The 25,884-nt window shown below is 35.2% G+C and overlaps 2 protein-coding genes across 7 annotated transcripts; one reads left to right on the forward strand and one right to left on the reverse strand.

Annotated features, from left to right (window-relative positions):
- Positions 1-315: 315 nt before the first annotated feature.
- Positions 316-1,380, reverse strand: LOC129294106 (thaumatin-like protein). Its single transcript, XM_054932239.1, has one exon. It carries the CDS (start codon positions 1,326-1,328, stop codon positions 579-581), a length of 750 nt encoding a protein of 249 aa, XP_054788214.1. The 5' UTR covers positions 1,329-1,380; the 3' UTR covers positions 316-578.
- A 10,151-nt stretch (positions 1,381-11,531) lies between these two features.
- LOC129294470 (uncharacterized) lies at positions 11,532-18,746 on the forward strand. Of its 6 annotated transcripts, XR_008589398.1 has the most exons (7): positions 11,536-11,806; positions 13,002-13,112; positions 13,285-15,120; positions 15,606-15,807; positions 15,906-16,099; positions 16,179-16,459; positions 18,188-18,746. XR_008589398.1 is itself a non-coding variant. In XM_054932870.1 (6 exons), exons 3-6 carry the CDS (start codon positions 13,326-13,328, stop codon positions 16,256-16,258), a joined length of 2,271 nt encoding a protein of 756 aa, XP_054788845.1. In that variant the 5' UTR covers positions 11,536-11,806; positions 13,002-13,112; positions 13,285-13,325; the 3' UTR covers positions 16,259-18,696. The 6 variants fall into 6 exon arrangements, 5 of the variants coding, with proteins under 5 accessions (XP_054788847.1, XP_054788845.1, XP_054788846.1 ...); XM_054932870.1 differs by having other exon boundaries at positions 16,179-18,696; XM_054932874.1 differs by having other exon boundaries at positions 11,537-11,806; positions 13,662-15,120; positions 16,179-18,696.
- Positions 18,747-25,884: the final 7,138 nt, after the last annotated feature.

Here is a 25,884-nt window from a genome sequence, read left to right on the forward strand (position 1 = left end):
AAATTCTATATAATGCTTAGATTAGCAGTCATCAAGAAACATGTAATATACATGTGCGTGTGTTTGTTGTAAAGGAATCTGTAAATGCTCTTACACACGCGCGCGTACATTTATCTAGCTACTATGTATATACGTAAACGCCTACGCACTTGATAGTGTTTTAATATATTAATGGACGTAAATGTTTTCTAGACTTAAAAAAAAAAAAAACAGAGAGAGCTCGCGTTGACAGAGTTTGCATAGGCACTCAAAAATTCATGATATCCAAAGGGTTTTCGTGGATGGCCAAGTGTCACGAATATTAGAATTAGATTAGGAAATACAGAAACATACAAGCCATCGTGATTTGAAGATTAAAACTTTTTCCGATGGCTGCAAATATTGGAAAGCTTAAATTTAGTCACGGTTCATGATCATGACAGTAAGAGAATCCATTGACGTGAGAAAGCATCAAATGCGGTTACAGTTTGAGATGAGATAGCCCACCGCAAATTTGGAATCCTGCACTTCGTGGATAAACTCGAAGAACTAAAGAACATCCCCAGGAAACCGCATTAATTAAAAAGGATGTTCACGAGTCAGTTAGGAATAGGAGGGCAAAAGGTGATGACATAATGAGTGGCGTTGCAGGTCTTGAGCGCCGTGGAATCATCATAAGCATAGGCGTAAGCCTGAGGGCAAATGAGCTTGAACAGACGAGCAAACACCGTAGGCTTACACTTGCCGGGGCTAGCATAGTCGCCAGTGCAGCAATATCGATCGGATTTGGCGGCAAGACAAGGGCTCTTACAGGCGACGATCTTGCCTCGTCGGCGAACGGCCAGGGCGGGCGGACAACAAAGATTCAAGTCGGCCTGACAGGAGGCGACGCCACAGCGGAGGGTGGCACCGACAGGCTTGATGGCGACGGGGAGGTTGAAACCGTCAACCAAACTGACGTCGTAGAAATGCAAGGGAGAGTGGGAGGTAGCGAGGGAGATCTGAACGAGCGTAGCGGGAGGGAGGCCGCCGAGGCCGCGGCAGTGTAAGAGGCCGGCGCAATCTCCAGTCTGGCAGAAGCCTTTTGCGGTGGTGGGGTGAAAGGAGCAGCCATTTCTGGCCCAAATGCGGCCGGACCAGGAGGGAGGGAGTTGCAGAAGAGTCTCCTGGCCAGAAGAAAGGAGAAAGCCGCCATCTCTTGGGGTGGGGTGGCCTGCAGTGCCCAGAAGTGCGGGCCATATGTCGTGCCTGCAGTTGTTGAGGAGGATGAGCTGAGTGGCACGGGTGAGGGTGAGGGTGAGGGTGAGGAGAGCCAGCGAGAGAAGCAGTTGCAGAGAGAAAGAAGGCATTTTGAAAAGAGTTGAGGGCAATGACTACCTTGGGTAGCCTTAAAGACTGCGAGGCTGATGGAGTGGGAGCAGGTGTGGGAGTGATTTCCTTCTTTTTCGCCATTAATTCATCCATCACTTGGGTCTGGACCGTGACCATACTCCTCTCCTCCTCCTCTCCTCTCCTCTCCTGCCCCTCCTCTCTTTCATGAGATCTAAATTTAATCTGCACGGTTGATATTTAAAGTTTTTAATTGTATTTTTATTTTATATTTATTAAAATTAAAATTAAAGTTATTAAAATTTACTTGAACAATTCAAAAGTGTGATAAAAAAATATTTTATAAAATATATTTTTTAAAGTTTATAATATATTAAGTCTCGATCGTTGAAGTTGAGATCCAATGGTAGAAGAAAGAAGAGGAGCGTAATAAAAGGGATGGGTAAAGGGAGAGAGGCTAACTCCGGATAGAACACTGTTGTAATCTTTTATACATTTTTACTCATGGACTCTGCAATAGTTTCTTGTGTTTTCTAGCCAAAAGATGGACCCAATCTTTTGAGCCCAAGCCTAAACTAGGGTCCGTCTTCAGGTGCCCATCAGCCAGAAAAAATCTGGATATCCAGTTTTTTAATTTTATATTTATATTTATTAAAATAAAATTTATAAATTTTTTGATAAATATTTTCATCATCAATATGAATAGTAAGGATCTAATTTGAATTATTTAATTTAATATTATAATTTTTTAAATTAACTACACACATGTAATATGAATAGTCCATGTTAAATTTTAAATTTTCATTTGCAAGGTCCATATTTAAAGTTTTTATTTTTTATTTTGATAAATATAATATTAAAAATCAAATATATAATCTTTTAACTATGACATTTTAAAAAAATGTTTTTTTACAAAAGTACATTAATCATGAAAAGATTTATTAAAACTTTTTATAATTTTTATTTTGAGAAATATAGAATAAAAGCACTAAATTAATTTTTTAAGTTTGAATTATTCAGATTTTGATTTAGATTGTATCACCATAATAAGCACAAAAGATAGATCCGCCTAAACTAAGCAAAAAGTCAACAAAATCAAATGGAAAAAGGAGGATAGTTTGCCGTGACATATCACATAAAGAAGGGAGGTCATTGTCCACATCATAATACGGGTGTCTAATGACACTATTCAAGCTATCAAAAATCATGAATTTTAAAAGTTTATATCTTGAGAGTTGCAGATATCTCATTCAAGCTACTCAAGTATCCATCCATACTTTAAGAGAAAAATTACTTGACATCACCTTATTCATCATTTGTTCCTAGTTCAAATGGAGAATTTGAAACCTAACACTTATGAGCAAATCAATAATTAACTTTGAGAATATGTACTTGCAAGGGGTTCTTAACGTACATCACACAAAACAACATAATGTGAAATAACATCATGTATATGACCATATTTTATGGGTTTGGAATTGGCTCGCCTAAGAGATGGATAGTCTTTCTAGTCATGCCAATTCCAAACTTAAATCAACTTGGAATTGAAATGATTAGCACATAACCACAACGTAAACATGCCATCAAGCCTATTTCAAGATAGCTAGCACACGCCCTTGAGGCAAACGTGCAAATTGAGGTCGCTTAACTTTATATAAGTTAAAGTATATATTTAATCTTTTAATTTTACATAATATTTATTTTCGTCCCTTAACTTTATAAAGTGTTTTTTAGTTTTTTAACCCTAATACTGTTAGTTTTATTACAATAAATTTTTACATTGAACTTTCAAATATTGACAAAACATTCTCAAATATTAACATATTAAGTTTAATTTTTTCAAAATAATAATAATTGATACAAAAACAATCATTTAAAACTAATGATATTAAGGTTAAAGGATTAAAAAATACTTTACAAAATTAAAGAACTAAATTAAAATTTTAAATAAAATTAGAGGACTAAAAGTATAATTTAATTAATTATGTATCAATCAAGTTAAGGATGGTTAAAGTGTGTTCGGTTAGAAAGTTTTGGAAAGAAAGGAAATGGCTTCTGTAACATCTCAATTTAAATTTTAATAGTTAATTTGGGTTAATAGAAATTTAAAAAAAAAATACTTAGAGGTAAGCAAATTAGTAGGAGATGATTATTAAATCTAAATTAGGATATAATTCTAAATTAAAATTTAAAAAAATTTATTAAAAAAATTTATTAAAAAATAATAAAAAAATATTATTAATTATTATTATAATAAAAAAAAGAAAAGGTATTTAAAAAAAAAGAAAGAAGAAGAAGAAAAACGAGTTTGCTTTCGGCGGCCGCAATGATTACATGTAAAATAATAAAAAAGAAAGAAAAGGAAAGAAGAGAGAGGAAGGAAAAAAAAAAAAAAATTATGGGACCCACATTCATTTTTAAAAAACCACCATTCTCTTCTCATTTTCCTTCATTTCCTTCCTCTTTCGTGTGCGATCAGAGAGAGCATCTGTTAGCGTGAGTCGCCGTGCGGAAGATCTGAATTTTTAAGGTAAGAGTTTTTAATAGGATATTTAGGGTGTGATTTTAAGTTTTTCAAGATTAAGTAAGTGTTTTAAAATTTTTTCTTAGTCATCCTTCTTCTTTGATTTCTGAGTTTGTAGTGGTAGAAAATTTAATATCTGGAAGAGGGATGAATTTATGTTGAATAAATATAGTTTTTGAGGTTGTCAGTAGTATAATAAATATTCTAGAGTATAAATTTGTTGATGATCTTTGAATTTGTGACTTATGGATCAAATTCTAAACTAGATCTAAAAATATATGTTAATTTATTGAGGTTTAGATGATTATTTGGGATGAGAAATGAATTATTATAGTTATAGGATTATGATTCTAAGCTAGAGACTCAATTTTTAATTTTTGGGTATTTTAGGTACGAATTTATGAAATAAAAGAAAATTTTGATAATAGAGATTAGTTTAGAAGTTGATTTTTGGATTATCAATGTTTATTGATGATTAAAAGAGGAGTTAAAAAATTTTACTTAATAGTATTAACTCTAAATTTGTATTAAGATTGAGATTAGGAATTATGTTATATTTTTAATTCTATTATTAGAATTATTTTATTAGTTTCAAAAATTAAAACTAATATTTATAAATAATATGTTATTTGTAGATTGTATTACTGGTAAAGATTGTGGTGAGAGAGAAATTTTAAGGAATAATTTATTGAAAAAGCCACAAGGTAACCATGCTTTTAATTTGTGATTAGTGTTACTTCATGTTAATTAGGTGATTATTGAGAAAATTATGCATTTTGTAATATTGTATAATTGTGCAATATTATTATGAATTTGTTTGATTATTGTGGGAGGTGTTGAGAGACTTGCTATTGTTGTTGTATTTATGTGCCACGTGCTACGCCCCTATTGGAGCTCAATAGGTGGTTTGTAAGGGCTCAGGTTAATCTACCTTTGGCCGGGTAATTAAGCACCGAGTGAGGGCTACGGCTCGAGGTTAATGGAGGGATATAAGGATTGTTGTTTGTGTATATTGTAATATTTCTTATATTTGTTGGAATTATATTATTTTTAATTCTCACTTAGTAAGCACACACTTAACTGTTTGTATATACTATCATAAATTGGCTTTGGTTATTGGGACTTTTGAGTCTCATTATGTGGTTAACAATTTTCAGGAGAAGAGCCACGAGTGACACGTGGAGGAGTCCCAGAGGCTTAGTGGTATAGATCCACTATCTCTTTTGGGTATTTAATTTATGATTTATAATGTGTTATATTGCCAATATTAGGGCTTTTTGTTTATTGTCAATTATATGAATATATAAATGTAATCATGCCTTTCAAACTATTTCTATTTTTGGTACAATTTGGATAACTATAATTTTAATATTTGGTTTACTTTGGATTGATTAAAATGGCATGATTATAAGGGCAAATAACTGGCTTGTATTGAAAATTGACTAAATTATTTATTTTACTTGTTGGGAGTATAAGGATGGACAAATGTGATTTAGTTTACTTGTTGGGAGTATAAGGATGGACAAATGTGATTTAGCCTAATGGCATGTGGGAGGTAAAATTTATCTGAAATGTTATAGTGTGTGAGTTGAAGCCAATTATAAAATATTTTATATTGAAATTATTGATATAAAAATGTGTTGGGTGGCTGTAACCCAACTATGGTTGAGTTAAACTATTAAAAAAAAATTTTGGTATGTTACAGCTTCCTTCCCCTCATTTGGTCAAAAAACTTTAGAGGAGAGGAGAGTCAAAAATTTCCCTCCCCTACCCTTATTTTGATCCCTTTTAAATTGGAGTTTTTTTTAAAGGAGAGCCAAATATCCTTACCAATTTGTCCTCATTTATTTTTTTATATTCCACAAATTTTGAAAATTTTTTTACACTTATCTCCCCATTTATTTGTCAAGCTTTCCCCAATGATTTCCCTCCATAGCTATTGATGTTGCAGCTCAATCCATCTTCTTCATAGTTGATCTATGTAAATCAACGGCAACACCCCTCTCATGCTCCCTTATGTGTAGACGAAAGAGATTGTGGTATGTTGTAGTTTAATCTGTACGAGAAAGATGAAGTTGACGTTGCTCCTATAAATTTTGATTATGAGCTTTAGGTTTGTACTCAACTAGTCTAGAGCTAAAAGTCGATAGAGGCTTGAAGGAAGTTGATGGGCAAAGCCTTGAAGCGCAGTAATTCTTGCGTGGGTGTAGTTCCCATTATTACTATTAAACTACTTTTACAGGGTTGGTATAAAAATTAAACTTTTAATGGGAGTTGATATTATTTATATAAGAATAATGTTTTTGCAAGTGTTTTTTAATTATTGATCTAATTATCCAAACAACTCAGTTTTAAATATTATTGTCTGTTATAGATTTTTTTTTTGTGATTTAGATTAATTTATATGAGATAGAAGGGAAAAAAGATAATATAAATGGGTATAATAGTAAATTAATTATTACCTCCTGATGGGATGTAATCTCTTCATTCATTAACATATATTTAACTCAAATTTTCACTTAAATTAAGGAAACACAAGTTTGTCAAAATTCACAATTGAGTTATAATCCTAATTTTTCAAGATTCAAAACATCTCAAAAAGGTCATACAATGACAAATTAGAGTTTATTAACTATATAGAAGTATGAGATCATTAAAAGAAACATTACATTTGCTCAAAAGTAAGAAACAATGAAATACTATAAAAATAGAGGCGTGTGCCGTGACTCATAGAACTTACACGGTAGCTTGTGAGACTTTGTGCCATATGTCGAGGCTCAATGCATTGTGGCAAATTGCACATTCCATGACAGCAGAATTTTACTATCAAATTGATAGCACTTAAGGTAGCTTTAGATACATCCTATTTCTCTGTCCGACGTCTGACTGACGCGATCTAAATGTCTACAGGAAGCTTTTTCTAAGCTTTGGTTATACACTCAAATTATTTTCCATTCAAGAATTAGACACTCATATTAAAACTTGCACTTTTTTATCAATTTTCATAAAACTAAGTGTCTAAATCACATACCAAAAGTTAAAAGCCATAAACATCACCCAAACCACATACAATAGACTAAAACGGACCTATGTAATACACCACCACATTCATAATGTTAATAAATTACTTTTTCAAGGCTCAACCTCTTAATCTCAAAATAGAAGGGAGAGTTCAAATCTCACAATTCATTAAATAATCCACAAAAGTCATATGTTATACTCAACTCTTACTTGCACCAGTATTTTGGTCTTGCTCTGGATGCCACAAGTCACATGCATAATCTTAAGGCTTAAAATACACTTTATAATTCACAAACACATAATGCAAGTTCTAAATGAATTAATCCTAGTTGGCAATATCATTCATCATATACACATACATACTCAAAAGATAAAAGAGGCCTACTACTTAGATGTCAAATCCTATGCCTCTAATTGTTTTCCTTTATCCAATCCTTTGGAGCTATTCCTTGTAATATTGAAAATAGTGGGGTGAGTACAACCACTCAGTAACTAAGGTCCAACTAACTCATACTAATGCATGTTAATTGATTTAAATACAAGTGGCAAGTTACTAAGCAAATTTCAATTTATGAACATATTCAATAGCATAGCTCAACCTTTTCGTTCACATTAAGACATACACATGAGATAATGATCAATATCGAGTCATGAAACATGTTTCAAAGCTTATATCCACATTCTCATTTACAATGATACCTGCTCATGAGATATTAATTAAATTAATGTCATTTTAGAAAGAACAAGGCTTTCACATGTTTTATTTCACTAAAGTCATAATATAACAATCATGTACTCTTTTTCACTATATGCATGATCATACTTCACTCATATCATTCTTATTCTCTGATACGAAACCATAGGCTATATGCACATTTGGTTCGTCTATACATTGAGACTATCGTAGCCAAAACACCTGTAAGAGGTTATTTGACCAAGGCTTCCCATCTTACTTGTAGGTCATGGCTTCCCCTATTTTCCCCACCATGGAGTGTCATTCTCCCTAGACTAATTCTCTCATTAAACAAGTGGATGACTAGTTAGGTTCAAGTCTCTCATTGAACCAGTGGGAGAGTCCTTCATTGAATAAGTGGGACAATATAAAATACAATCTAGGCTAACCATTAAGCTCTAATAGATGCCTTACCATGTGAATTTAAATCTCTACTCTTCCATCTAGGCGAACTCCCACATCTTAAGATTATGCAATGCATAGAAATGCATAATTCAAAGCATGCATTAACTCATTGTTGTACTCAATCATATACATGACAATCACATAATACACACACAATCAAATTGTTGAACTTCACTTTACCAATCTTATGGGACTTCTCATTTACAAATTCATTTAATTGAACTTTACACATATCCTATCATTAAACTTTACAACACACAATTTCATCAAACATTTGTCTTTTCAAGTCATTGAACTCCTTCTAACACACATTCATTGAATTCCACCTGGCACATCATCATTGAACTTCATGAAATCATATCACAAGAAATCCATCAATCATATTTCAAAGGATTTTGCATATAACATATCATTAAACTTTTGTAAAAATCATCAAAATGGATTTTCAAGAAATTTTATGCCACACTTACATTTCATTCAAACTCATATAATTCAATTATCAAATATCAAACTATCATCTAATTAACACATAAAAACATGAGAAAGAATCCCTCAATTACCTCGAACCCTTGAGAGGTCAAAGGTTTCACCCCTCAATTACTCACTCTCAAAGCTTCCAAAAAGCTTGAATGGTGCCGATATAATTTCTCTACAATCAATCACAATATACTTTGTCAATAACCAATTTGGATAATTTCCTGATATTAGCTCAACACTTCTTCACTCTTAAGATTCATTCTCTATCATATAAAAGCACCCATAGGATTTCTTAGCTTTCTTTAACTCACATTAACTTAATTGAACCCTTAAATTGTCATTAACAGAGCCACATTGTCCCAATGAACATATTTGTGGGGAATTTTTGAACAATAAATGTCCCCTAGTTGCCAATCATTATAAAACCATAAATGTTACATTTTAATAGCTCAAACAACTCCCATTAACTCTATTTAAGTTAATGAGTTTGGACTTATGACCTATATGGACTAAAAATCATCATTCTTAATTAAACCATAACTTCTAACATCAAGAAAATGGAAGAAGATATGAAGGTTTAGGCTAAAGAATCTTACCTCTATTGTTTGGAAGCTTTAAAACACCCTAAATCTTCAAATCTCCCAAGCCTTAGCACAGCTCTTCAATCACTCCTTTACTTCTCCTTTGTTTCTTCTCTTTTTTTGCTTCATTTCGAGATTTTATTTCTACAGAAATGTAGCCATGCGCTGTGACGAATACACCATGTGCCATGGCTCATGGCACAAAGAGGTTCATTTTAGTTGTTTCACACATGTGCACCACTGCAGATCATCTACAAGCTGCAGTGCATGGCACAAAATCTTACTCTTTAGATTTCCCTCATCTTTTTATTCCTGGGTGACCCAACTTCCTTTAGACCCTCATTTAGGTCTGAAATCATAACTGAACATGCCCATTAGATCTCTCTGGCCACACATCTTGCCAATAAACTTAATTACTCTAATCAAGCTTAATCAATCAAGTTTAAATTTTAAGGATATTACATAGGACTTGATCGCTTATCTCTTAAAATTAAACTAGAGCTAATCTAAATGTAGTATTTAGGCCAACCTTAGATCTTCTCACAATGAGGTGATTAAAACTTCCTAGGCAAGTAAACTAATTAACCAATTGAGTAAGGTGATTATCTAATTATCTAATGAATTAAAAGTGTAAGCTAAATCTAAGTGTGATTAGTGAACTTTCCTATTATAGTAGGAACCTTAAGACATTATTAATAAAAAATCCTAGCTTGTGAATGAGTATGGCAGCTCACTCAACTTTTTCCCTTGATAGAAAAATGATGATCACTCAAGACAACTATCCTAAGTAATCTAGACTCACTAACTCAATTTTTTAAGTGCTAATTATAAGCTCTTAAGCAATCTCACTAGCTTAACTTAAAAATTTTTAAGTGTTAATTATAAGCTCTTAAGCAATCTCACTAGCTTAACTTAAAAATTAACTAAGTGTTTAGTGAAGTTCTTTCTCCTAATAGCCTCGATCAACAAGGTACTCAAGCACAAGACTATATAACTTGAGCATTTAATCAAGCATTTATCAAACAATTACATGTTAAGTTAATGCAAGACATTCACAATTTCAAAATCACATATTACAATGTAATTAGTCATAGTGGCCGAAAAATCCAAATGGCAAAAGAGGAAGAAATTCAAGTCAACAAATTTGTTTCAATATAAACATTCACAACCAACTGCGAAACTAAAGTCAAATTAAATTACAATCAACTATAGTCATAATCTACTAATTAAAATGAAACAATATGAGAATTAAGTTGAGCTTAACCAAAAGTAGTCTTCAATGTTCCTTTTCCATCAACTCCTTTTTAAGATTTCATGGAGAATTTAGCTAGAAAATATTAACACCATCTTGTTCTCCCGAGAACTAGACAAGGTTGAGTAGAACTCCATGGAAATGTTGGAACCTAAGCTTTAATATCTATGAAAGTGGCAAGGTTTCGGCCGGCCAAGTGAAAGGAATAGAATGGTAAAAGAATTGAGTGAGTTTGATGGATGAAAATGGACAAACAATGGATTGGATCTGTAGGGTTTTATAGAAAGAAGGAGAAACTGAAAAACAAGCTGCTAATTCAATGAAACTAAGAGGTGAACCTAAATCACGCCCATCATCTTACCAATAGTGTTGCGGATCTACTTGCACAGTACGGAATGCATGCAACGCCTGAGTTTTACCATGTCTCAGGTGTTAGAGAATCTTGCTCGTGCATTAGCTTTGGACTTCACCCTAACTACTGTTGGTGAACGGTAACTGGGTTTTGGGCTTTATTTTTGTTTTAAAAAAAAAATTAAGGGCAAGCACTGTGACGCATTAGATGAAATCAAAACTCTAAAATTATAAGTTCATAACATACCCTCGTCTTCCAAGTCAGATCTTAAACCTGGTATGGTGTGATTAGGTCTCCAACTATAGTTTTTTACATCCAATTCTCCCTAAAACAGTAACCACGCACGACCAATCTAGAAGTTTAATTAACTAACTTTTATGTTATACATAATATTAATATATGTCTATATGGTTTTTGGCCTCGCTCAACACTAATATATGTGCATAAATAGATAGATAGATAGATATATATATATATATATTACAATACATAACACACATCCATAAATAAATGCTTCTCTTGCTTTAATTAACTTTCAAATAAAATCTTAAATTTAATTATCATGTGAATTTGTTTGGTTGAAATAGTATATTAATATTTAGTTTTTAAATTCTTTAAAGTGCTTTCAATTATTTGTATAAAAAAAAAGTGCGCTTTCCATTATTTTTTGAAGTTGATGGCCAAAAAGAATATTTTTTGTAGTTTACATTTTAAATTTGTTTTGTCATCCCATGCAATCTCCGCTCCGGCGTCTCCTCTCTCAGCCCTCTACATGTTTTTCATTTTATAAAGAATGGATTTGATGAAATTTAAATAATTAATTTATATAATTTAATCTAAATCAAAACAATAGTTTTATTTTACTTTTTCCCCTTTTGTGTGCCATGTCACCGTTGAAACACAGGCAAGGGAAGGAGTCTGGTCCTCCTCCGACTCCGAGCAGCCATCTCTTGGGCATATCCATTTTTTTGTTCGTCGTCAAGCATAGCCGCTGGCTGGCCCCTTCCCGCAGCCTCGGCCATAACCCAACAACAAGACCACAAATTGCAACGCCCAATTCCATTCCAACTGAACCATCTCTTAGCAGCTCATGACACAGACGCAATGACCAGGTCCGAAACTCCATCGTAGCCATCATTGCTTCGACTATCAGGTGAATATTTCCGTTTTTTAACTCCATTTTTTTCTTCCTTACATTTTCTACTCTATTTCCTTTCGGCCATTCTAATTCTTGGACAATCCCCGTCACGATTTCACGTTTTAGTTTGAAGAGAAAATGATTCCATATACCACTGTTACTGAAAATTTCATGGTTTCCCTCCAATTCTTATTAAGTTGGTGAAGTTGGGAGATAATTTTAGTGCCTTCATGTTAACTTGATGCTTTTGCTCTCTCTATCTTTTCAAGATTGATTCTTATTCATTACTATTATTGCGGGAATGCTTTTGCTATGGTTATGTTTTGGATTTGGAATGACATTGATTTCTAAGATATGCACGTTCTATCGGTTATGTTGCAGTGATTTGCTATTCCTCTGTATGTGTGTGTGTGTCCCCCCCAACACCCCCCCCCCCAAAAAAAACCCCCCTATTGTTTTTTATTATTGTGGGAAAGATTTTGCTGATGGTTGCGATGTGATGATCTCCTTTAAGATAAAGGCAGTTGCAGCCCTAATGTAGCTTAACACCAAAAGAAAACTGTCTGTAATCGTGATTGATTCTTAAAAAAAAAAAAAAGGGTTCAGCTCCAATCAACTCCACCAAGTGATTTCTCAGGGAACGTAGCCTACGATTTGGGATGTTTTCCTTTTGACTTTGGATCTTAGTGCCCTAAAATCCTGTACGTACAGACAATCTAGGCCTGTCTTCAGAGTCTCCCTGTGGTTGATAAGATCCTTGGACGAGTCCGTTGAAGCAAGAGATACTGCTTTGCTGTATTTTGAAGCAATACTAGAAAATTGACAGGGTTTGTATTTTTTTCTAGCACATATTTTTGGAATCGTAGTGCCTGGAATAAAATCTACTTTGATGGGAGAATTATACTATACTAGTTGTCCTACTGGTTTGATACATCCTATTTGTTTAAGGCTTCTGTTGATCACAATTTTAGGAGCATTAATGATTGAAGTTTCTGTAAAATTCCTTTCAAGTTTGTTGTCCTTATTAATTTTGGTTTATTCATGCCTTTGGTTCTGGGTTATGTTTATGGAATCTGAAATATAGTGTTCGTCAATTATTCTAGGTGGTGCTTTGGTATGAACATAGAGCATGAGAACAACTCTGATATATATATATATATCTCCACAGTGCGAAACTAAATAAACTATTTCCCTTTTCTTTTATTTCTAGGGTTGCATTTTATGGCAATATACTAATAGAGATTATATCAAAGCAAGGTTCTGGTTGTAGCATGGTTGGAGCATTTGACTTGAATGATCTTTTTCTGAAACTCAACAACCAGTACGCCCTTCTTCACCCAATCTCTATCCCTCTGTGTTTTTCCTATTGCTAAACATTTTGTTGTTGAGACAATAAAGTTTAGAAAATTAAAGTTAAAAAATTTTATGGATAAAATGGACCATTTTCTCATTCCAAAGTTGGCGTAGAATAATTTGGATTTGTTTGGTTTCAGTTATTGATAATCCAATTATACTGCTTGATGCAATTATTGGTATGGCTTCAAATTTGGAACCCATTCCAATTACATCTCAAAAACACGACCCTGCATGGAAGCATTGTCAAATGTTTAAGAATGGGGATAGGGTACAACTGAAATGTATATATTGTCTCAAGATGTTCAAGGGTGGTGGCATTCATAGAATTAAAGAACATCTTGCTTGTCAAAAGGGTAATGCCTCCACTTGCAGTCGCGTTCCTCATGATGTTCGGCTTCAAATGCAACTTAGCTTAGATGGTGTTGTGGTGAAAAAGAGGAAAAAGCAAAAAATTGAGGAGGAGATTCTTAATGTTACTCCTATATCTACTGATGTAAGCACAATTGCCAATCAGGTTGATGTAAATGCTGCTCTTCAGTGTCTTCCAGTTCCAAATCCAGTTGAGCACAACTCAACTTTGATGGTGAGTCCTGATGAAGGAATCAGTAGAACTCTAGAACGAAGAAAGAGGGTAAGAGGCAAGAATGATACATTAATGCACACAAACTCTGAGGTTTCTGCCTTGGATAAAAATGACTTGTTTCCCAAAAGGTTGGACAATCGCATTCATATGGCAATAGGTCGGTTTCTGTATGGTATTGGTGCACCTCCAGATGTTGTCAACTCAGTCTATTTTCAGCAAATGATTGAAGCAATTGCTTCTGGGGGCTCAGGTGTTGAACGGCCCTCATATCATGATCTTCGAGGTTGGATTTTAAAAAATACTGTCGAAGAAGTTAAGAGTGATATTGAAAGATGCAAGATGACATGGGCTAGAACTGGTTGTTCTATTTTAGTCGACCAGTGGGGCACAGAAACAGGTAGAATATTGCTAAGATTTTTGGCATATTGTCCTGAAGGTACAATCTTTCTGAAATCTGTTGATGCATCTGACATTATAAATTCCTCAGATTTTCTATTTGAGTTGATAAAACAAGTAGTAGAAGAAGTTGGAGTCACAAATGTCTTGCAAGTGATTACGCCTGGTGAAGAACAATATGCTGTTGCAGGGAGACAGCTGACTGACAACTTTCCTACCCTTTATTGGAGTCCCTCTGCAGCCTATTGTATTGATTTAATACTTGAGGATTTTGGAAATATTGAGTGGATTAGTGCGGTGATTGAGCAAGCAAAATCTATAACAAGATTTGTCTACAATTATAGTGCAGTCTTGAATATGGTTAGAAGGTACACTTTGGGGAATGATATTGTGGATCCCTCTTTCTCACGCTTTGGAACAAACTTCACAACACTGAAACGAATGGTTGATCTTAAACACAATTTACAGGCCATGATCACTTCTCAAGAGTGGATGGACTGTCCATATTCAAAGCAAACAGCTGGACTGGAAATGCTAGATTGCATAAGTAATCAGACATTTTGGTCCTCATGTGATCTGATTGTTCGTTTAACCATTCCTCTCTTGCAAGTTCTGAGAATAACTGCAAGTGAGAAGAGACCAGCAATGGGATACGTTTATGCTGGAATGTACCGGGCAAAAGAAGCAATTAAGAAAGAACTTGTCAAGAGGGAAGATTATATAGTGTACTGGAGTATTATACATCACAGGTGGGAGCAGTTGTGGCATCATCCTCTTCATGCTGCAGGATTCTACCTTAATCCAAAGTTCTTCTATAGTATTCAAGGGGATATGCATAATGAGATTCTCTCAGGGATGTTTGATTGCATAGAGAGGTTGGTTCCTGATACAAGAATTCAAGATAAAATTATCAAGGAGATAAACTTATACAAGACTGCTGCAGGAGATTTTGGGAGAAAGATGGCTGTCAGAGCTAGAGACAATCTACTTCCTGGTAAGAGCCATTTTATTAAAAAGAATTGATTTCTTCGGCCACTATGTTGCAATTTACCTTTTTTTTTTATTTGTTTGAAAGAAGAGAATAAAATGTATGAACAGTATTTGTTCAAAATAGAAAGGAGTGGAGATGTAAAATTTGATGAATGGAAAGAAGAAAACTACTGCCTGGTGCAGAAAGCTTATGGTTTGACATGATGACCAATCTTTTATGTGTTGAAGTTGAGATTACACATAAGTGACTACCACTTTGACTTTGGTATGAAGCTTTTTTAGGCCGTACGACCATTAGTTTCCCCCCTTTTAAAATGCTTGCAAAGGTGGATTGACACAGTTTCTTAACCTGGCTGGATTTACAAAAGTAACAGTTTACAAAATGGCTTTTAAGATTGGTAATGCTGAAGACATTCCGTTGGAGTATCTCCTTTCTTTGATGTCCAATTATTCAACTGACTTTTTCACCTATACATGCTATTTTTGTAGCTGAATGGTGGTCGACTTATGGTGGAAGTTGCCCTAACTTGGCACGTTTAGCTGTTCATATTCTCAGTCAAACATGCAGTGTGATGGTATGCAAGAGAAACCAGATTCCTTTTGAACAAATCATGAATACAAGGAATCACATAGAGCGCCAACATTTTACCGATCTTGTCTTTGTTCATTATAATTTACAATTAAGACAAAAGTGAGCGCAAACCCTTGGATATTTATGAACTTTACTTTGTGGTAATTCTGGTGGTAACTAAAGGGGGGTAATTGATATGTTGTCTGATTTTCTTGCAGGTCTATGAGTAAAGAACAAGATTTTTGTGATCCCTTATCATTTGAAAGCATTGGTAATGTTGATGACTGGGTAAGGGCTAAGGATATGCACTTAGAGGAGTGTGGGAATTCAGATTGGATGGCACTGGATCCATCTTCCATTAATACAATGTTGTTAAGACCTCTAAATGATGAAACTGAAGAATTGGGTGAAGGTAACCAATTTATCTCACTGCATGTAGAATTGACACATGAATTTGTATTATAATTAACATTTTTTCTGTCTACTTGTAGGCTTTGATGATATTGAGATTTTCAGTTGTATGAAAGATGGGGATATTGAAAATACAGGAGACAAGTTTGTAGACCATTAACCGGTGGATAGAAGAACCAAATCTGCAAAATCCATGATGGTGCCCTTCTACATTGTGACCAAATGCTGTAAAAAATAAACAGAAATTGTTCTCAAAAATAAATTGTGAGAAACTCTGGGGAGGGCTAGTTGGGCAGGTGTGCCAAAAGGACCATATCCTTTTCGTCATTGGATATTACGTGCCTGAACTCACCATGTTCAAGTACAGTAAACTCTTCTTTCATGGTAGCTTTAATGTATTTCTAGAAGCAATAGTGTGTACAGCTCTTCCAAACTGAGAAGTGAAAATAAATCACTCCAATTGAGGCAAATAAAAGTTTCATTCATTCTGTTTCTTACCAAGTTCATCTTATGATCATATTTGAGTTTCATTTTCTCCACAGTAAATGTTTTTTAGTGCAGGTTTCCTTGTATCAGTTATTACTCTTTTGTTCCTTCATTGTCCCACATTTCTTACTTTATTCAATGCTTTTGTAACTCAGTTGTACACACTTACCCGTAGTATGTTTAGTTGCCTTGAGTTATCGGCTGATAAGTCTGTATGGGTCATATAAGCAGAATTTTAGATTTGAGATTCTGATATATAGTTTCATTATTTTAACTTCTTGTTATATAATTTCATTATTGCTTCATTATTCTTACCTAATTGTTGTGCTCTTATTAAGTTTTATATCATGTTCTTTTAATTTTTCCTTTGGATACTCAAACGCCAAAAATTGCATTTGGTGTAAACTTCTTATGAATCTACCCATATTCTTCCTGTGATCTGGATTATATGAATTTTGTGTTTAGATGTTGACTATTGCAGCTATGGTTTACTTCTTGCATAGTTGGATATAGAATTTTAGAAAGTATGTTATTCGTTGTGCGAGTAGTATTCTGTGTAGGTGGTGTCTTATCTCTGGCCGAGCATATCCTTGATTGCAAGGTTTAACCTGTGATGTTTAATGTAGATGTGTAAGGCCAATGGGTAAGAAGGGAGCAGCTAAGATCTGATGTAGGCCCGGATGTGTTTGAATTCCTACCTTTTTATCAATTTATTGGAAAGAAAGGAGAAAGGCTGGGAGTCTAGTGATGATATTTAAAAAATATAAATCCATATATTTAGTGTTTTTATGAACTATTGATATTAAGAAAAATATATAAAAGTCAAAAGACATAAGATGTCAGAAAGCTCATTTCTTTTGAGAAATTTCACAACTGCTCTCTGTTTTTTTTTTTTTTTTAACTGGTGTTTTTAGTCTCATGTGACTTCCATTACCTCAATTTGGCTTGTTTTGTTCATTTTAAGGATTAAGCTCAACTATGTTGTGCCCTTTTGGATACTGATTTGGATGATAATGAACCCAGTACATTATATTTTGTACATTCCGCACCAGTTTGTGATAACCTCTTCACTCTTTAAATAAATCATTTTTGCTGCAATTTGTCTCTTGGTGTAAAAAATTTGAATCATTAGCATTTGATAATTAAAAGGCACGCGTTATTTACTGCTGCACATTTGCTGAAGTTGCGAATTTCTGAGAACAAGCTATAGATTTGCTAACGTTACTGCCCTCTTTTTTTTTTTTAAACTTCAATTGCTTGATCGATTTGAGAAAGATTTGTGACTTTATACAAATTGGCGTGTTATCTTTCTGTTGTATTCTAATACTTAATGCCCATTGTTGAGACACAAGGAGTTTATTTGATGATGTGAAGTTCAGGATATCTTGGGTTGAGTGAAGAAGGCTAAGTCCACTGTTTTGGCTTATGGTGGTCAAATTTCAACATGACTTTTCCATGCGCATAGTGAACAATTTGGATTCCCGTATTGCAAAATTCCTATCTTTCCCTCTTAGCAACGATCCCCCAATCCCAAATTCCTTTATCCCTCCCTTTTGCCCTCTGATTCTCTGATCCAGCTTGCTATCTCTATGAATGCTGACAGGAAGGCCGATAAGAAGTTCCAAGTTGAGGGAATTGTAATCAACAAGGAAGCATCGGCGGGGAAGATGCTGTCTGAGGAGTTTGTTCAAAAGACATGATGATTCAGCTCTCTTGAATTCCTGGGGTTTCAGTGTCCTGTTGCAGAAGGGCTTGAGTTTCGAAGGAGAGTGACCGTTGGATGGTACCATACCAAATATGTTGGCAAGTTCAACTAAATTGTGAATCGGAAGGGTGGCTGCTGATACGCACCCCACTAAGTGTGTGCATGGTTTCTGACTTTCTTCATCCAGCCATATCCGCTTCTTCAACTAACAATGCCTACCGTTACATCCTTCCCTCTTGGTGGAAAGAAATTGATTGTTGTATTATTGTATCCTGTTCCTGTATACAAGACAATTATGTTCGTGATTGAAGTAATGTTTTGTCCTTGTCCTGCTTTCCTACCCGCCACTTCACTTCTGATCTTGTTACTGGTGGATTCTATTCATCTTTATCTTCGTTGGATTCTTACTACGGCGTTTTATTGGAATTCTTAGATTACGGTCCCGTTAGTTTATTGAGGAAGAGGAAGGGGTAATCATAATTCCTTTTTTGCTTACATTATTTCGTAACATTTATTTCTTTTTCCGGAAATTTTCTGTGAATATTTTCTATTTATCTCATTTATTTCTTATTTCCTTTTTATATCTAATAGTTTCATGTACCAAAGTAATTTCATGTTTTTATAAATATTTTGCACGAAAATTCTTCACCAAAACATGAAATTGTAAGTTTTAACGTGATGCCAAGGATGCCCATGTATGGGTATGATTTACCATGGGATAATTGACGCGGAGCCCTTGAAATTAGGAGTTTTCCTTGGAGCTAAAAACTTACTTAGGCTTGTTTAGTAGCATTGAATTGGCAAAGTGAAAATAAAATTAAAGATGGAATCTTAATTTAAGCATGATTGGTATGCAAGAGTTATAATTTTTAAGAATCATAATTCCATCAAAAGTGCTAGAATCTAATTTCGTCATATTGACTATAGAATTACTTCAATTCCCTTGAATTTAATTTGTGGAACTCACATCCTTATCTTTTTTATCCATTTATAATAAGATAGGTCTTTTTAATTTAAAAAAGGGCAATTTAGTCTTTTCCTATTTTAAATACATATATAAATTAATATTATATTAAAATTTTATCTTCATACCAACCACACTTTTAAAACTCAGTTCTATTCCGATTTTGATTCTGATTTCAATTCCGATTTCGATTTTGATTTCGATTCCATTAAAAACTCTTCTATCATACCAAACGAGGCTTTAGGGTAAGACTTAGCTACTTAATCAAAACACGTGAATTTTAATGTATTAATAATATTAATAACAAAATATTTTTATAAAATAAATAATATATTTAATTAAAAATAAGTACATTAAATATATAAAAATAAGCATATAAGTTTTTCCCAAAAACTTAAATGTCCAACGATCAAGAGGTAAACCAATAAATAGATTAGTTCAAAATAACAGCCAAATTAGGAGAGCTTCAAACTGATGCAAAGCCAATAAAAACTGATAAAATTGATGAGTCATACGGTTGAACCGATCACGCACTTTTTATTTGTTTTTTCATATTCAATCCATATTTCTAATTGATGAGGGCAAAGGAAAAACAATTCAACCGAAAACTTATTTTAAAGAAATAGATCGAGTAGGAGATTGGCACACACGAGCCACTAGCTAGTTCCAAGGGTTCAGTTTCGATTCACTTTTCTTAAGTTGTAAAAAAGGTGAGCAAAATATAACGGATGGTTCAGGGCCTTCGGAAAAAAAAAAAAGAAAAGAAAGAAAGAAAGAAAGGACGCATGGACTGTAATTAGGCATCTTCAAAAGAAAAGGAGTAATTGATACTTCTAGTGATATTGTTGAAGCATAATAATCATCGCTGTTTTGAAGCTATAATTAACCTCGGATTGGAACATAACAATTATAGAGTTAAAATGCATGTAATCAATATAGAGAAGAACGAAGAGTGAATCCTTCACATCTGTACAACCAAACAGTCCTGGGATTTAGAGCGGACACACAGAAGTGGTAACAAAAGTTGAATTGACAGCCCAAATTAAAAAAGAAAGCAGATACATTTGCTCAGTGCCTTATTCCTATTGTAGTCATAGCCTCTGGAATAGAATGCAACGGTTTCTGCTCCAAGAAAAGGAAGGAAAGGAAAGGAAGGAAACCTGACAGCAGAAGCTGGCAAGCGAACGCTGCTTCAAAAGATAACAACCATGTCAATGTCGTCTCATATGAACATTAGAGAAAGACACTTTCATCGTTAAACTCGAAAGCTAACCCAAAGTTGTTCTCCCAGCTGCTGATGGCTGTATGAAAGAGCCTGTATTGTCTCTTTGGAATGAAAGAGTCAGAATTCAACACTTAACAGAGTGGATAAATAATTCGAGTGGCCAACAGCTAAACCTGAATTAGCGTGGGATTAAAATAATGTTCGCTTAAGAGAAGTAACACAAATGTCAGATATTAAAGTAGACGAGTTAATGGGCCATTAACAATACACACACAAAACAAGCGAAATGAATCATGCACTCTATTCTAGCTGTAGCAACTGTGTGTGTGTGTGTGTGTGTGTGTGTGTGTGTGTGTGTATAATTAGGCAAAGCATGCTTTACAATTCTTGGAATTGCACACTTAATCATTTTCCTTCAACATGATTACATGCAGGCATTCACAGAAGGAGCTAACATGTACAGAGCCTTGCATGGCACGGAAACGGAGTGAAGATGTTCTCTGTCATCATTTCTCCAATTTGAGTTATACTCAAGGTGTCCGTGTCTACACTTCACAGTTCACAGGGTTTTCAGGGCTAGCAATGTTTCCAGATCATTGCCACACCTGCCAGTTCACAACAGAAGCGATGCTGCCATAACCATATCCTACGAAGCTCTGTCTCGTGTTCATGATGATCCAACATACGGTTGTGTTTCTCATATATTTTCCCTGCAGCAACTGGTCGTGATGAACTGTGATCTTGGTGAGTTCTTTTGGGATGCTTAAACCATGCATGACTCTGACTCTGAGGTTGCTAGCTCGCAGGAGGAGATAGATGTTCTTAGCATGATGGTGAATTCTAGTGTTGGCGCTGCTCGTGAAAGTGTTGAATCTGAATATCTCAATTCATATGTATAATAAAATATGATAGAATAAAATAATTCATGCGTACCTGAAGAATCCATGAGTGCTAGAGAAATCTTGATTACCTCGAGTATGGGCAGGTACACAACCCTCAAGTCCCCAGAGCTTTCAGAGAGTTCAGAGATAATGAAAGTAGAAGAAAATGAGTCGTGTGTTTGTGGTTACCGACTAATCGTCTTATATAGATCAGATCGGTAACCGCCTTATTAATATAATTAAATAATTATATTATCTATTATCTCTGACTCAGTCAGTTAAGAGATAGGAAATAACTGACGACTACTGGGTTGTGGGTTGGGCCTCTGCCCATTGGGCTCACTTGTGTGGTCCACCTATCACGGTCCACACAAGATCATAAGGACCAATTTATTGGGCTTATTAATTAATGCTAATTCATAAATAATATTCCAACAATCTCCCACTTGAATTGCATTAATTAAGCAAGTTGTATAAACAAGCCACAAACAAATTCAGAAAATGAAACTCCACAAAATCACTGAATCCTATGGGGAAACAAGTGATATGATATCTCATAATCTGAGTAAAATATGAAATTTTATTTCAAACACAGCTCAGCAAGATAACAACATAAATCACTGATTCCTATGGGGAAACAAGTGACATGCATAGCGTACCACAATAGAATCATTGAATCCTATAGGGATACAAATGATATAGATGCATCTAACTGAACTGAACATAACTCACAGAAGAAAACAAAGCCTAAAGAGAAATTGCAACAAAGAAGGTTCTCAAACTCCCACTAAACTAGGGCATCAAAGGAATTCATAATACCCATACAAGTTACATGATTTTGAAAAACTTCTACAGGTAAGCCCTTAGTCAGCAGATCTGCAAGCATCTGCGTGCCAGGAATGTGTACCACACGGGTTTGAGACTCAGCAATTTTCTCTTTCACAAACATAAGTTTGATATCAAAATGCTTTGTACGACTGGAATTTCTGTGATTGTTAGCATAGTATACTGTAGATTTGTTATCACAATAAATGGTTAGAGGACGTGATATTGACTCAACTAGGTGCATGCTAGATATCAACTTCCTCAGCCATATAGCATGACGTGTAGTCTCAAAGCAAGCAATATACTCAACTTCTATAGATGAAACTGCCGTAAGTGTCTGTTTCACACTCTTCCAAGAGACAGCTCCTCCAGACAACATGAAAATATAGCCAGTCATGGATTTACGATCATCTAGACAAGAGGCAAAATCTGAATCTGAAAAGCCAACAATCTCAAGATCTTCTGATCCCTTAAAGTCATAATCAGAATATCCAACAATCTCAAGGGAATTTGACCTTCTGTAAGTCAACATATAATTCTTTGTACCTTGAAGATACCTCATAACTTTCTTAGCAGCCTTCCAATGATCCGGACCTGGATCATTTAAGTATCGACCCAGCACTCCAATAGCAAAGGCTATATCTGGTCGAGTACACACTTGAACATACATAAGGCTGCCGACAGCGGAAGCGTATGGTATCTTTCTCATTTCAGCCCTCTTCTTATCATCCTTGGGACACTGTGACTTTGACAACAGCTCACCTTTCTGTACAGGAGCAGGTGAAGGAGAACATGAATCCATTTTGAATCTCTTAAGTACCCGCTCAATATAAGTGGCCTGTGATAAACCAAGAATACCACGAGATCTATCACGATGAATTTGTATCCCAAGAACAAAGGAGGCTTCACCCATATCCTTCATGTCAAAATGACAAGACAATAGGTGCTTTATCTCATTGAGGAAATTTATTGAATTGCTGGCTAATAAGATATCATCAACATAGAGAACAAGAATGGCAAAATTGTTCCCATCAAACTTCTGATAGATGCACTGATCTGAGACATTCTCAACAAAATCGAGAGAGGTGATAACTTCATTAAATTTCAGATACCACTGCCTAGAGGCTTGTTTTAGACCATAGATGGATCTCTTTAATCTGCACACTAGATGTTCTTTACCGAATTCAACAAAACCATTAGGTTGTGTCATGTAGACTTCTTCATACAAATCGCCATTCAAGAACGCAGTCTTGACATCCATCTAGTGAAGATTAAGATCAAGCTGTGCAACTAAAGCCATTACCACTCTAAAAGCATCTTTGGTGGATACCGGAGAGAAGGTTTCTGTGCAATCAATACCTTCTTTCTGGTTATAGCCTTTAGCTACAAGTCTGGCTTTATATCTATCAATTTCACCCCTAGCTCCTCGTTTTGTTTTAAAGACCCACTTGCAACCCACTGGTTTAAACCCCTTTGGTAGCTCTAGAAGCTCCCATACGTGATTGCGGTATATAGAGATAATTTCTTCACTCATAGCCTCCAACCATTCAGAAGAATGCGAGCTAGAAATAGCCTCCTGGTAACACATTGAGTCTAAGCTATCAATAGCATCTGAATCAAATTCCTATAAATATACCATGTAATCATCTAGAATAGCAGACCTGCGAACCCTTTGGGACCATCTCGGTTCAACAACCATGTCCCTATCACCCTCTAAAGGTGGTTCATCTTGAGCTTCATTCTGATCCACGGCATTATTTCTGTCAACATGAGGAGTTGTCAAGATAGGCATAGGCAAAATGCTACTTTCGTCATGCAAGGTAATATGCCTAGGCACAGAGCTCCCACTGTCTAAGGCATCTTTAAAGAAGTAAGCTCGGTCAGATTCAATTACCCTAGTAGTGTGATTTGGACAATAGAATCTGTACCCACGAGATCCGATGCAATAGCCAATAAAGAAACCATCAACAGTTTTAGCATCAAGCTTCATCTGTTGTGGATTGTAAGGTTTTACCTGTGCTTTACAACCCCAAACTCGCATATGCTTCAGCGCAGGAGTCCTTCCAAAATACAACTCATATAGAGTCTTTCATCAAGCTTCATCTGTTGTGGATTGTAAGGTTTTACCTGTGCTTTACAACCCCAAACTCGCATATGCTTCAGTGCAGGAGTCCTTCCAAAATACAACTCATATGGAGTCTTTGGAACTGACTTGCTAGAAACTTGATTCAAAATATAAACAGCAGTTTTAAGTGCATCACCCCACAAGAATTCTGGCAGTGAGGAGTGACTGATCATGCTCCTAACCATATCCATGAGAGTACGATTCTGCCTTTCTGCAACCCCATTTTGCTGCGGGGTGCCAGGCATAGTATACTGAGCTTCAATGCCATGCTCTTGAAGGTACAAAGCAAATGGCCTAGGGTTCCTGCCAGTCTCAGTATATCTCCCATAAAATTCTCCTCCTCTATCAGATCTCACACACTTGATCAACTTGCCAGATTTTAATTCGACTGCTGCTTTAAAGGTCTTGAATGCATTAAGGGACTCGCCCTTTTCACGCAAGAGTTCAATCCATCCATGACAAGAGTAATCATCCATGAAGGTGATGAAATATCTGAAACCACCCATAGCCGGAGGCGTGATAGGTCCACAGATATCAGTATGGATTAGGTCTAAAGTATTTTCAGACCTCTTTGCCCCTTTGGTTCTAGCTCTAGTAGGGAATTTTCCCTTTATACAGTCAACACAAGTCTCAAAATCTGAGAAATCAAGCTCTCGTAAGACACCTTGTTTGATCATGCGTTCCAATCTCTCTCTAGAGATATGACCCAAACGACGATGCCATAACATAGAGGAATTATCATTGGGCCTTTGACGTTTATGCCCAATAGCAGCATTGACATGAAGATTAGGAAGTTCAAGTGACCAATCATTCAATCGATATAAACCATATATCAAGGAAGCGATACCAACATTAATGAAATCAAAACAAATGTTAATTTTCCCATTTCCTTGGAAGAATGAATAGCCACAAATATCCAATGCAGAAGTTGAAATTAAATTCCTCTTCGCAGAAGGTATATAAACAACATTGTTCAAATGTAAAACATGACCAGAATTTAAATATAAAGAAATAGTTCCAATGCATTCAACCGATGCCTTGCTCCCTGCTATGCCAAAGACTGACCTCTGTGCCTCACTTAGAACCTTTTGGTTTCTTAGCCCCTATGGAGAATTCACAACATGTACAGTGGCACCAGAATCCAGCCACCATGAGTCAAAGGAAGTTTCAATGGTGTTAGATTCAAAACAAACTAGAGCTAGAGGGACAGTTTGAAGAGTTATACCTTCACTTTCTTGTTTGTTCTTCAATTTGAAGCAATTAGCTTTAATGTGACCCGGTTTCTTGCAATAATTGCATAACCCTTTAAAGGGTTTCTTCCTCGACTTCTCACTCTTATCACCATCCTTCGTAAAGGTTGGATTATTAGGCTTTGGGGCATCATGCTTCTTCCCCTTTTTCTTATGTGACCCTCCAGATTTGCTGCTAGAGCCATGGGAAACATAGTTTATTGAGTGAGAGGAATTCTTCTTTATAGCTTCCTCTTCTTGAGTGACTATCGATATCATCTGGTCAATAAACCATTCAGCTTCTTGTGAGTTGTATGAAGTCCTCAAGAATGCGTACTCTGATGGC

This window comes from Prosopis cineraria, unplaced genomic scaffold (assembly GCF_029017545.1).
Source record: "Prosopis cineraria cultivar Desert tree isolate PC_DT_omini unplaced genomic scaffold, ASM2901754v1 PC15, whole genome shotgun sequence".
In the NCBI taxonomy this organism is placed as follows: domain Eukaryota; kingdom Viridiplantae; phylum Streptophyta; class Magnoliopsida; order Fabales; family Fabaceae; genus Prosopis; species Prosopis cineraria.